Source organism: Mastomys coucha, unplaced genomic scaffold, assembly GCF_008632895.1.
Source record: "Mastomys coucha isolate ucsf_1 unplaced genomic scaffold, UCSF_Mcou_1 pScaffold18, whole genome shotgun sequence".
NCBI classification, from domain to species: Eukaryota; Metazoa; Chordata; class Mammalia; order Rodentia; family Muridae; genus Mastomys; species Mastomys coucha.
In genome coordinates this window covers 92,343,998-92,357,195 of record NW_022196900.1, presented here as the reverse complement: position 1 = coordinate 92,357,195, position 13,198 = coordinate 92,343,998, and the positions used below count along the sequence as shown (strand labels likewise).

The window sequence follows — 13,198 nt, the reverse complement described above, 5'->3', positions numbered from 1 at the left end:
AAAAAAAAAACCCAAAATTTTTTTTTTTTTTGCTAAATCCTGACCTGACTTTGGGCCAACACTGAGGTCAGCTTGACCCTCAGGCACATTGGGTACTTACAGGAATTTTTGCTAACCTGCTCTGTCCTACTTCTGTTAGCACAGGGCTTTCTGCTCCCATTAAACAGAAACAAACCTACCCCTACCTCTACTTTTTTTTTTTCCCTGAGACAGGGTTTCTCTGTGTAGCCATGGCTATCTTGGAACTCACTCTATTGACCAGGCTGGCCTAGAACTCAGAGACCCACCTGCCTCTGCCTCCTGAATGCTGGGGTTAAAAGTGTGCACCGCCATCACCCGATTCCCTATTCTTATTGAAAGTTCACATCCTACCACGCTTGCTAACACCTGTCACAGACAGCTACATCAATGAGAAGTACTAAAGTCGTGCCTTTCCCCTTTAAGACCCCCTGCTCAGAGTATAAGCATGCAATAGCAGCACTTAGAAGATAAATGCAGGAAGATTAGGAGTTCAAGGCCAGCCTCAGCTACACGGTGAATTTGAGGACAGCCTGAGCTACAATGAGACTCTCCTGTTTTGCTTAGTTGGAGCTGGGTTTGGTGGCACATATCTTTAATCCCAGCACTCTGGAGGCAGAAGTAGGAGGATCTCTGAGTTCTAGGCCAGCCAGGGCTACAAAGAAAGTCCCTTTCAAAAAAAAAAAAAAAAAAAAGAAAGAAAGAAAGAAAGAAAGAAAGAAAGAAAGAAAGAAAAATGGGGTCAGTGAGATGTCTCAGTGGGTAAAGCACTCGTGAGACCACAGTTTAACACCTGAGACGTGATTCCTGGCATGCCTGTGCCTGCAGGCACACACGTGCACATGATGGAATGTGAAGCATCTTAGGACTGAAATGATACTGAGAACAAAACCTAGCTACACTGGGAATGAAGCCAAGAGACCTGGGATGGCGGCGTGCAGCTGCGTCCCACCGGAAGAAAGCAGTCTCCTCTAAGGAAGACAGGCCCTTGTCTCCAGGGGTCACTCCTAGGAAGGCAGGTTCACCTATGAAGACGTAGTTCTCCTTCCCAGAATTCCCACCCCTAATGCAGTCCCCACCAGCCTTATAAGCCATCGTGAGGTCTAGTCTCCACTGGATCTAGTCTAAGCCCTGACTTGAGAGGTGTAGTCGGCTCCCACAGTCCCTTCCTCCTCTTTTTTTGGCAGAACTATTTCTTTGCTCTTGGATGCTGGTCCAGAGCATAAGCTGCCAGGAGGCTCCCTAACTAAGTTGGGGTTCCCTTGTTCTGTCTTATTGGGCTCTGGTCTCCAGCCGGTGGCTGCCCTCCTAGCCTTATCTCTAGTGGGGTGCTATTGGCTGGTCTCCTCTCCATCTTCCTCCTTCCTTCCAGGAAGCTGTGGGGTGTACAGCTCACCTGCCCTGGCCTTCTCCTTTCAAATTAACCCATTGCCCTCAGCTTTGGATTGAGTCAGTTCTTTGTGCTTGCAATTCTGTTTGTGTTTGTTCTTAAATTTTATTTATGAGACTGAGAACCCCAAGAGAGGACCCTGACTTCCCCATATCATATGAGGCTCCACTGGGACTTCCAAAGACTCCTGGTAACACATTTCTATTGCCTTTTAATTCTTTAATTGGCAGAGAAAATGGACTTGTTCCTGAACCTCTAAACCACATCACTTGTGAAGCTGAGGCAGGAAGATCCACCAAGAGTTTGAGGCTAGCCTGGGCTACACAGTGAGTTCCACAAAGTTATACAGTGAGATCCCGCCTCAAACAGGCAACTAAGGGCTGGCGAGATGACTCAGCGGGTAAGAGCACTGACTGCTCTTCCAAAGGTCCTGAGTTCAATTCCCAGCAACCACATGGTGGCTCACAACCTTCTGAAATGGGATCTGACGCCCTCTTCTGGAGTGTCTGAAGACAGCTACAGCATATTATGCTGGAGCGAGCAGGGCCGGAGCAAGCGGCCAACTATCAGTACAGCTACAGTGTACTCATACACATAAAAAATAAATAAGCCGGGCCGGTGGTGGCGCACTGTCTTGAAAAAACCCAAATAAATAAATAAATCTTTAAAAAAAAAAAAAAGGCAACTAAAAAAAAATAGTGATTTTCTCCATCTTCCTTCCTTTCTTAGGTTAAAAAACCAAAACCCCCAAACCAATCTAACAACAACAACAAAAAAAATAAAAATAAAAAATGAAAACACCACAGGATATCTCAGGGAGAAAAGTGCTTATTCCAGCTTCCAGCTGTAGCCTTAGGAAGGGCAGGAACTCAAGACTCAGAGGCCACTTGGGAATCTGCTCATTTGTTCCCCATGGGTTGATCAGCTTCCTTCCCTTCTCTTTTTGTTTTCTTTTCTCCTCCTCCTCTTTTGGTTTTTTTTTCTAAGACAGGGTCTCTCTGTGTAGCCCTGGCTGTTCTGGAACTCACTCTGTAGACCAGGCTGGCCTCGAACTCAGAGAGCTGCCCACCTCTGCCTCCCAAGTGCTGGGACTAAAGGCGTGCGCCACTACTGCCTGGCCTGCGAGATTTCTTATACATCCTAGAGTCACCTGCCCAGGGGTGACACTACTCATAATGGCTGGGTGGGCCCTCTCCCATCAATCACTACTTAAGATAATGCTCCACAGGCTTGCCTAAGGACCAGTCTGGTGGGGGGTATTTCTCAATTGAGGTTCTCTCTTGCCAAATGACTAGTTTGTGTCAAGGTGACACAGGACAAGCCCAGCACACTGAGCATGTCGATAAACCCTTGTCTCTCACCCTAATCTTTATTTTTTTAAGGTTTATTTATTTTATGTGAGTACACTGTAGCTGTCTTCAGACACACCAGAAGAGGGCATCAGATCTCATTAGAGATGGTTGTGAGCCACCATGTGGTTGCTGGGAATTGAACTCAGGACCTCTGGAAGAGCAGCCAGTGCTTTGAACCACTGAGCCATCTCTCCAGCCCTCTCACCCTAATCTTTTAAAACAGTTGCTCTGTGACTCAGCTATGTTTCCAAATGAGACCACTGTCCTTTTTTTGGACAATGACCTCATGCTGTATAGTTCTCCTTCAAGTTACGTTTGTCATTGTTTTTATCAGAGCGACAAGAAAGGAACTAATGCCATGTTTACATACTTAGGCGTATGGTTCTTGTTGTGCCACCTTCATAACTACCTCAGGATATTCGTGGCCCCTCAGACTATGGATTAGACACGCCTGAAAGCAACGCACATGTCCATCAAATGACACCACTTTATGTCCCATGAACACTGTTTAGCAATAAAGAAAAGGAAGGAACTGGGGCGTGTCACGATGTAAGTGAACCTGCTCAGAGTTAGAAGACAAACACAAGGAGCTCTTGCTGCTTGACCTCAGTGACACGAGACCCACAGAGAGCCACAGTGATCGTCTAGTGAGGTGGGTCTCAACACAGAGTGTATGAGTCGCGACCCCTCTGGTGGCTGATTGACCCTTTCTCAAGGGTCACATAAGACCACTGGAAAAACACAGATATTCACATTATGATTCATAATAGTAGCAAAATTACAGTTATAAAGAGAAATAGTTATGAGATGAAAATAATTTTATGGTTGGGGGTCACCACAGCATGAGGAACTGTGTTGAAAGACTGCAGCATTAGGGAGGGTGAGACCGCTGGCCTGGAAGGAGACCTTCTAACAGCCATTGTTTCTTATGGGGACAGTGAGATTGTTCTAACTACTGCAGTGGTGGTTGGATAACCTGTGAATATTACTAAAAGCCATGGAACTCTAAGTGGGTTTTGTTTGATTTTTTTTTCCTTTTGGTTTTGAGACAGGGTTTCTCTGTATAGCCCTGGCTGTCCTGGAATTCACTCTGTAGACCAGGCTGGCCTTGAACTCAGAGAGATCCATTTGCTGCTGCCTCTGAGTGCTGGGATTAAAGGCATGAGCCACCATAATATTTTTTTAGTAACTTCTTTTCCTGGAACTCACTCTGTAGACCAGGCTGGCCTCGAACTCAGAAATCCGCCTGCCTCTGCCTCCCAAGTGCTGGGATTAAAGGCATGCTCCACCACCGCCCAGCCTAGTAACTTCTTTTTATTTTTGTTTATGGGTATTTTGCCAGCATTGTTTGTGCTTCAAGTGTGCAGCCAGAAGAGGCCAACAGACACTGTGTCTGTAACTACAGTTGCCATGGGAGTGCTGGGAAGCAAGCCTTGGCCCTCTGCTGAACCATCTCTCCAGCCTTTATGCTTTTCTCAAGCACATATGTAACACAGTGGTGCACGCCTTAATCCCAGCACTTGGGAGGCCTACGCAGGTGGATCTCTGTGAGTTTGAGGCCAGCCTGGTCTCCAAAGTAAGTTCCAGGACAGCCAGGGTTGTTATACAGAAAAACCCTGTCTCAAGAAATCATAACAAGAACAAAAACAAAATCTCATTACTCAACCAACATATATCTTAAATAAAAACAATGGGAGCCAGACAGTCAGTGGTGGTGAAGATGGCCCAGTGGTTAAGAGCACTGGCCGCTCTTCGATTTCAGTCCCCAGCACTCACATGACAGCTCAGAACTATCAGTAACTCCAGTTCTGGAGGATTCAATGCCCTTTGCACATTCAATGCCTGAGTGCATAGTAACTCACATGTTGAGCTGGTCGTTGTCATAGAATAGTGAGGGAAGAACCCCAGGGATCACTCACAGTGTTCTGCATTAAAGAGGTCCAACAAGTCCGCGCCTTCTTCCCCTCTCTGCACAGGGTCATAGATAGCCTAGGGTAGCCTTGAGCTCACTACATAGACAGGCCTGACTAACTCTTGGTCCTATTGGACCACAGGCATGCATCCCACACTTGGTTTATGCAGTGCCAGGAACTGAACCAAGGGCTCTGTGTATGGCAGGTCAGCATGGTCCAAGTGAGCTCTAGCTCCAGGCCCCCTTTTTTTTCCTAAGTAAAGAACAAGAAAACCAGAAAATAAGTATAAAGCTGTAACTGAAGTTAGGGAAAGAAACCTATCGTGTGTTTTTAGAAAAAATCTGACATACAAATTTACTTCCATCTCTTTTTAAAAGGCAAGGCAGAATTACATTCTTTCACTGGTATCTCTGAAAATATGCTCAGTGTCAGAGCGTTTGGTTTGCTTTGCAAACTTCCAATGAGTTGAGCTGGCCAGCCTGGCAAGCCCGGTGGGACCAGTTCCATCTCTTCAGGACTAGTAGCAATCGATAAGGCAGAGGGGGCTGAGCTTGCCAGGCCGCTTTGACCTGCTCCCACAGGCAAATGGCTGACTTGGCACATTATCAGGTAGGCCATCAGAGAAGAGAGGGAAATGTCATCTAATGAAGGCATGGGTGACTCGGCTGAGCTGGCCAGGTCTCCTGCCCACCAGAAATGCCCATTGTAATCCACTCCTCACGCAGCATAGTGTACTTACTAGGTTCCCATCCATCAGAATGGCTTGGAAGATCAACCACTGAGCGGAAGGGAAGCTACTTTATTGCACGGATGGTCCTGTAAGAAAAAGCAGCACGCTGGGCAGTCTGTTCTTGAGCTCCTACAATCAGTTCACCATTGTCAGCTTTAGAGTCCAGGCAAATGCCACTGGAAGTGCGGGAGGTGGCAATGGGGGCAGAGAGATGAGGATGCCCCCCAGTCGATCCTGGGTCCAGCTCAGGTCTCCTTCTATTCCTAGCATTGTTATCTGCAGAAGGCAAAAGTGGAGGGGAGCACCCAGTTATTCATTGATGAGCAGACTGTGCCCCAAATATGGTGGGGGACAGCTGTGCTGGGACAGAGCAGTGAGGACAGGCTAGTGGGACATACGCATGGAAGGAACCTGGGAAGGAGGAGACAGGAGTGTGCTATGTTTATAATGCTAAATACTGGCCTCCAAGGCCTGGTTGCTCTCAGGGACAAGAGAATCTGCACTTATACAAAGTCATGCTATGTGACCTTGTTCTTTAATTTAAAACTCTTGGTTGAATAAAGATGCCAACAGCTTATAATTGGGCAGAAGAGAGGTAGGTGGGATTTTGGTTCCTGGGCTTGGGGTCTAAGGAAGGACTTACAAGGTGGAGAGAGGAGTCATGAAAAACGTAGCCATGGGGCTGGTGAGATGGCTCAGTGGGTAAGAGCACCGACTGCTCTTCTGAAGGTCGTGAGTTCAAATCCCAGCAACCACATGGTGGCTCACAACCACCCGTAATGAAATCTGATGCCCTCTTCTGGTGTATCTGAAGACAGCTACAGTAAACTCATTTATAATAATAATAAATAAATTAAAAAAAGAAAAGAAAAGAAAAAGCGCTGGTGAAATGGCTCAGTGGGTAAGAGCACTGACTGCTCTTCTGATGGTTCTGAGTTAAAATCCCAGCAACCACATGGTGGCTTACAACCACCCATAATGAGATCTGATGCCCTCTTCTGGTGTGGCTGAAGACAGCTACAGTGTACTTATGTATAACAATAAATAAATCTTAAAAAACAAAAGACAAAAAAAAAAAAAAAAAAGTTTAGCCGGGCAGTGGTGGTGCATGCCTTTAATCCCAGCACTTGGGAAGCAGAGGCAGGCGGATTTCTGAGTTCGAGGCCAGCCTGGTCTACAGAGTGTATCCCAGGACAGCCAGGGCTATACAGAGAAACCCTGTCTCGAAAAAAATCAAAAAAAAAAAAACAAAAAAAAACAAAAAAAAACCATAGCCATGAGGGCTGGCCAGTTGGAGTTAAGAGTAGCCCAGTGGAACATGACAAGTTGAGATTAAATACTTAATACAACACAAGGGTGCCACAGGCCGAAGTTAGCCTGAGCTACATAGAAAACTTAGCTTAAAAAAACAGTAGCTGGGGATGTATTCAGCGGTGAAATGTTTGCCTGAGCATGCCTAGGCCCTGGGGTCTATCCCCAGCAGCAGAACACGTTAAAGCTTAGGAGACTGTCAAACGCCATGTAAGAAAGGCTGAAGGAATGCATACAAGTGCATTTTCTGGAGACAGCTCATCATTTTATATGGCCAGCAATGGGTGGGCTCTACAAATGCAGGGTCCTTAAAGACTTCTTCCAGGATTGCTTCTCACTGCTGATATTCCTATTCCTTTTACAGAGCCTAAGGATTCCTGGGCATTAGCCCACTCTATTTGGGCAGACTTTATGCAGCCCAGCATGAAAATGTACTTTAATATAGTAATGCTCTATAGACGAATTAATGATTCCACAATTCCTGATGATGATTTAATAGGATTTCTAAATTGATATAAGTAATTTCAAGTCCTCAATAGGATAGAAGCTGCATTTGGAGCACTGTAAGTCTTCATGTGTCTCGGGCTAATTGCACTAGAATTAAAAACAGGCGTGGAACAAATTTACCATCAAGGAAACCACTCTTTCTGGGTTAGTTGTGAAACCATTATCTGGTAACCATAGGTCATAAACTGGGCATGGGCAATTTATTGTAGGTGCAAGAATAGAAAATATTGACTAGTTTATTTATACAAAAATTCAAAATAATAAGACACGAGGCAGATGATTTGTCTCTTGACAAAGCTGTCCTGTGACATAAAACTTTAAACTTATAATGAACTTATAGGGCTAGTAACAGATAGTGTTTAGTGAGATACTTAATGGAAGACACGTAGACAATTCCGCTGTTAGACCTCAAATCTTATTGATTTATGACATGGATTACTGCTTTAAACTTATGATGAGCTTATTGGACTGTAAAAGTATTTAGAAAATCATGTAATCAATTACCCTACTGTAACAGCTCTGCCTGCTGGTTGTATGAGGTAGGTTTTAGAGACAGTATTTATACTGATGACTAAAGAAGATTAAAAGAGAGTTACAAGAGCCAGGCAGTGGTGGTGCATGCCTTTAATCCCAGCACTTGGGAGGCAGAGACAGGCGGATTTCTGAGTTCGAGGCCAGCCTGGTCTACAGAGTGAGTTCCAGGACTACACAGAGAAACCCTGTCTCGAAAATCCAAGAGAGAGAGAGAGAAAGAGAGAAAGAGAGAGAGAGAGAGAGAGAGAGAGAGAGAGAGAGGATTACAAGACCAGAGATCATCAGTCTTTGGCCTTCGTGCAATGCTGTGTCCTGCCACAGACCTGCTCACAGGTCTGTGGCAGGACGGACTGACGGAGTCTCCTTACCTTTGTGGCCGAGGTCGTTTTGGGGGATTTGAGGTTCATGATTCCATTTTCTGGCCAGTACAGAAAAGTGGCATAAACAGTAGAATTTTTAGTGGTGTACCTGGGAACAAAGAGACATTGTTGCCCACGGCTGAGTCTGATTGTATTCCCTGACAGAGCCTCGCCTCCCCTTTAGACAGCTCACCCACTAAAGACCTTGTGTTTGTCATGACTACGAGGAAGTACCAGTAAGGTGTTCAGGAAGGAAAGGGTTAAGAAAATTCTTTGGAATCTTCTATTATCTCTTCACTGGGTTGTTAAGGTTTGTTGAAAAATTAAAATTAACTCTTGGACAACTTATTTTCTAGAGCTTTCCCTGCTGCCTCAATAACCTTTGCTTGCCGCCTCCCCCAACCTCCAATAAAGAGAGAAAAAAAAGAAAGATAGCCCAGTGGTAGCCATTAAAGGTGGTCCCAGCACCATTCAGGAAGTAGATGCAGGTACATATCTATGAGTTCAAGTCCAGCCTGGTAACTGGACACCCAGTTACATAGTGTCTCAAAAAAAAAAAAAAAAATCAAAACCAAAAAACTTCTGCTGGGTATGGCGATGCATACATATGATCCCAGCTACTAAAGAGGCTGAGGCAGAAGGACAGCTTGTCCCCAGGAGGTGGGGGACAGCCTATGCAGCATGGTGAAACCATGACCCACACAGCAACAACAAAGCAGAACTTGTACTTGCCACGTCCTACTTATTAAGAGCTGAAGCCACAGAACTTGGTACTGAAATCTTCTCAACTCCAGATCCATGACAACAAGTAGAACATACAAAGGTGACACATCCCCTGGCCTGAGAGGTCACTGTGTTCAAAGACAGGATAAAAACTACCTCACAAAAATTCATCCATAGGGATTAATGTGTTCCCCGTGGAGGAAGAACAAGGCGCTCTGGTGTGGCACCAGGCTCCCTGAGTTCAAGCCTGGTGCTCTGCCGGGTCTTCGCACAGATGATGTTAAGAAGTCTATGAAGCTAAGTACCATCACACAGTTGGCAGCTGAAGAAACTGAGGTCCAAGGTCAAATAACTAGATCTAGAAGTCCATGTATGAGTGGGAAAGATTTAGGATGGAGTGGGTGGAGACAGGACCCAGCTAGGACATGAATCTTACAGCAAGAGACAAGTCAACCTCTACCCTACTAACCAGGCTGGAAGGACCCAAGGATGTGCCAGGTCCACAACAGCCACAGGCCAATGCTGGCACACTTCAGAAATATGAAGTACAATCCTGACAGGCTGTCCTGTGTTGTTTGAGCTCACTTAGAGGCTGGCTCTAGAAGCAGGGCGCCCTCCACTGCAATTTGGACGCAAGCAAAGTATTTGTCTCAGAGTGTCCTGAGGCCTCTTGTCAGGAGCTGGGCTGCCCCCTAACTCCCTGTCAGGAAGGGAAACAGAACAGACCAAAAGCAAAAACCTTGAATCTTTGAGAACAGCTAGGTTAGCCATCTCCAACAAGGCTCTCACTGTGCCTGATACAAAAGCATCTGTTGGGGGGAGACAGGAAGCCAGAGGTTCAGCCATGGGCAGCTTATCCATGGAGAGAAGGCACATTTGGAACTCTAGCCAACTGCCCCAGCTTTCCCAGTTGATTTCTGCTGGTGTTGATAAGCCTCAGAGTGATGACATCACTCACTGTATTACTCTTACCTGTTTAGTGAGTAGCCTCACTCTGCCCTACCCGGGATCCTCCTTCAGGAACTCCAGCCTTAAGGGCTTCCCCAAGTGATTTTGGTTGGGTGTTTTTAAGTGCTCAGTTTGATATTTTGCCATCTATCTATAATCAATCTATCTATAATCTATATATGTATGTATGTATCTGTCTGTCAATCTTTCTGTCTATCTATCTATCTATCTATCTATCTATCTATCATCTATCTATCTATCTATCTATCTATCTATCTATCTATCTATCTATCCATCCATCCATCAGCTATTGCTTGCTATTAATTCTTTGACTTTGGCTTTACTGTCACTCTGAACTAAAACAAGATTATCATCAGTCATTCTCCTGACCACAAGAAAAGGCAGGGCTCACCACACAACCGTCTTGCCCTTTTCAGACTGCACCCTCCAGGGTTTGGAGGCATAGATGGCCTCCCCGTTGATCTGCAGCCACTTGCCAACAGCAAGAAGCCTTTCTTGGAAGATGGGGACGATCAAGCCATCTTTAGTTGGTCCAATGTTGAGAAGATAGTTGCCTCCCAAACTTACTGTCTGAACCAATTCCTAAAGAAGGTAGAAACAATAAAAGCTGAGGTATGACTACCAAGCCTGGCAGTGTCTAGAACACACAGACATTAAGGGATATTAGGAGCAAAAGCCCTGGCTTCACAAAGGGGAAATGGGGGGGGGGGGTGAGTTACACTTCAAAGCTGGGCAGGCAGCAAATGTCTCCGAGTTGTTTGAAGTACAACTTGCACCCTCGGCAAAACTGATGTGAGGGAAGCTTGGCATGCTGGCCCAGGCCTGTAATTCCAGCACCTGAGGTGGCAAGAGGCAAGATAACCAGGAGTTCAAGGCTAGCCTTGGCTGCCAAGTTTGAGGCCAGCAGAGACTCCATGGAGACCCAGTCTCAACAAAGAAGAACTACCATAAAGAGACTTTCTGAAAGCAGCCTAGAGTGGAAGGAGGTATCTGTTGTGACCTCTAACAACTGCTGCTCAAGGTAGCCCAGGACTAATTTTACATTCAGAAAAATTTAAAGGTGAGAGCCCCTTAGAGAACACCTAAGGAAACCTTCCATTGATTTTTGATCTTCCCACTCTTGACTTTACATAGCTGTAGCTAGACATGGTGCTTTGTTCCATACCCAAGCAGCCACCGGCTGGGCACTCTTCAGCTATTAGTGTTCAAGAGCTGTCCTGCCTACTCAATTACCCATGATAGTTGCAAGAAGGGGAAACCACTCATATGCGAAGGGAAATACTCCTGGGAAGGGACTGGGACGATGATGGCCCAGAGGGTGAGTGCTTGCTTTATGAACAAGAAGACTTGCGCTCAGAATTCATGTTCAAAACAAGACACACCAAAATCAACAATGACCAATACATCTGGGTGTCATGGTGCATGCTTGTAATGTCTGTCCTGGGGAGCAACAGAAGGCTCACTGCAGTGTGCTGGTAGCAGAGCCTAGCTGAATGACCAGTCCCAGGCTAGTCAGACATCTTGTCCCCCCAAATAAATGGAAACTGAGGAATGAAGTTGTGCTGGATGTACAAACACACTTGTGAACACATCAAAACAAACATTAGCATATGCATGTTACATGTGCACACACACACACACACACACACACACACACACACACTTCCCACAAAAAAGAAAAAGGAAAGTTCTGGAAGAACACCTTTGTAGATGGAGCTTTCCCTGAGGCTGAGAAGATGGCGAAGGCAATGGCTTCCCTAAGTTTTATCCTCTGGACTCGCAGGGTGGAAGGAGAGAAGTGATTCTCTAACTGTCCTTTGACCTCTGCACCTACAATGTGGCACACACTTGCCCTCACCCCAAATAAACAAGGAGATGTAGTTTAAGGTTTTAAAATTCCAACCCCTTTCTCAGTGATAGTGACCATGTCCTTAGGAGAGGTTCCTCTCTGAGGTGGTTGGAATATGCTTGGCCCAGGGAGTGGTACTTTTAGGAGGTGTGACCTTATTGGAGGAAGTGTGTCACCGATGGGGTGGGCAATGAGACCCTCCTCCTAACCACATGAGAGTCAGTCTTCTCTTTCTTGCCTTCAGAACAAGATGGAGAACTCTCAGCTCCTCCTGCACCATGCCTGCCTGGATGTTGCCATGCTCCTGCCTGGATGATAACGGACTGACCCTCTGAACCTGTAAGCCTGACCCAATTAACTGTTGTTCTTCTAAGACTTGCCTTGGTCATGGTGTCTGTCCCCACCAAAAGCACCCTAACTGAGACCGTCTCCATGTACTGCAGCCCAACAGGCTCTAGCAACTGGACTCCAGCTTAGAGGGCAGCTCTGAGGCAAGCAAACAGCCAAGGTAAGGCTCTTACCTCGATGATTTCATTTTCATTGGCAACGGTCGACATGGTCATGTCGCTTCGATAGCCCCAGGACGCCTTGTCCACGCTGGTGCACATCTCCCACTTGTGGTGTGGCAAGCTCTGTGGCTTGTATTTGTCTTGACAGTTGTAGTACCCTCCGTGATGACAGGAACAGTTCTGACCCCACCGGTCATTCACTACCACCTTATCCTAAAGGAGGAAGGAAATGCTCGGGTCATTGGCACAGCACTGCCTGGCTCCTTTATGCCATGCAGATCCATCAGGCGACAGTCTATCTGGAAGGAAGAACAGCAGGGCTACACTCCTGTTTTTCCCCTGGTGCTGTCTTGCTCTAAAGGGCATGTGTGGGACTCTAGACATTGTTGGCTGTCCCAATGAGGGCGGTGCTGCTAGCCAGTGAGAGACCAGAGATGCTGAGAGATGTCCTACAGAATTGAAGACAGTGCCTATTACAAGGCACCACCAGGGCTGGAAAGATGGCTCAGCAGTTAAGAACATTGGCTGCTTTTCCAGAGGACCCAGGTTCAATTCCCAGCACTCACATGGCAGCTGAAAAAAACAAAACAAAACAAAACAAACAAACAAAAAAACCCAAAACCAACCAACCAAACAAACAAACAAACAAAAAACCAAAAAAAAAGCAAAGCTGTCTGTAATTCCTACAGATATGCATGCACATAAAATAAAAAAGGAAAAACAATGGGCAGTGGTGGCACACGCCTTTAATCCCAGCACTTGGGAGGCAGAGGCAGGCGGATTTCTGAGTTCGAGGCCAGCCTGGTCTACAGGGTGAGTTCCAGGACAGCCAGGGCTACACAGAGAAACCCTGTCTCGAAAAAAACAAAAACAAAAACAAAAAGGGGAAAACAAACAAACAAACAAACCACTACCACCACCCAAACCAAAGCAGCACCTGGCCCCTAATGTCAGCAGAGACTGAGCCAGGGACCTAGCAGAGGGGTGCAGCACGGAGTAAGTGTGCATACAGGGAGAGTGCCTGTGGCTCAGGA

The 13,198-nt window shown here is 46.2% G+C and overlaps 1 protein-coding gene across 1 annotated transcript in view; it reads right to left on the bottom strand.

Moving 5' to 3' along the window:
* Window positions 1-5,403: 5,403 nt before the first annotated feature.
* Fuca1 (alpha-L-fucosidase 1) overlaps window positions 5,404-13,198 on the bottom strand; it is a 17,259-nt gene continuing 9,464 nt past the window's right edge. The window contains exons 5-8 of the mRNA XM_031379080.1: window positions 12,177-12,377; window positions 10,198-10,388; window positions 8,124-8,223; window positions 5,404-5,679 (exon numbers count right to left, since the gene is read on the bottom strand). Of these exons, the coding sequence (XP_031234940.1) occupies window positions 5,539-5,679; window positions 8,124-8,223; window positions 10,198-10,388; window positions 12,177-12,377 (633 nt within the window). The 3' untranslated portion in view covers window positions 5,404-5,538. The remainder of the gene's footprint in view (window positions 5,680-8,123; window positions 8,224-10,197; window positions 10,389-12,176; window positions 12,378-13,198) is intronic.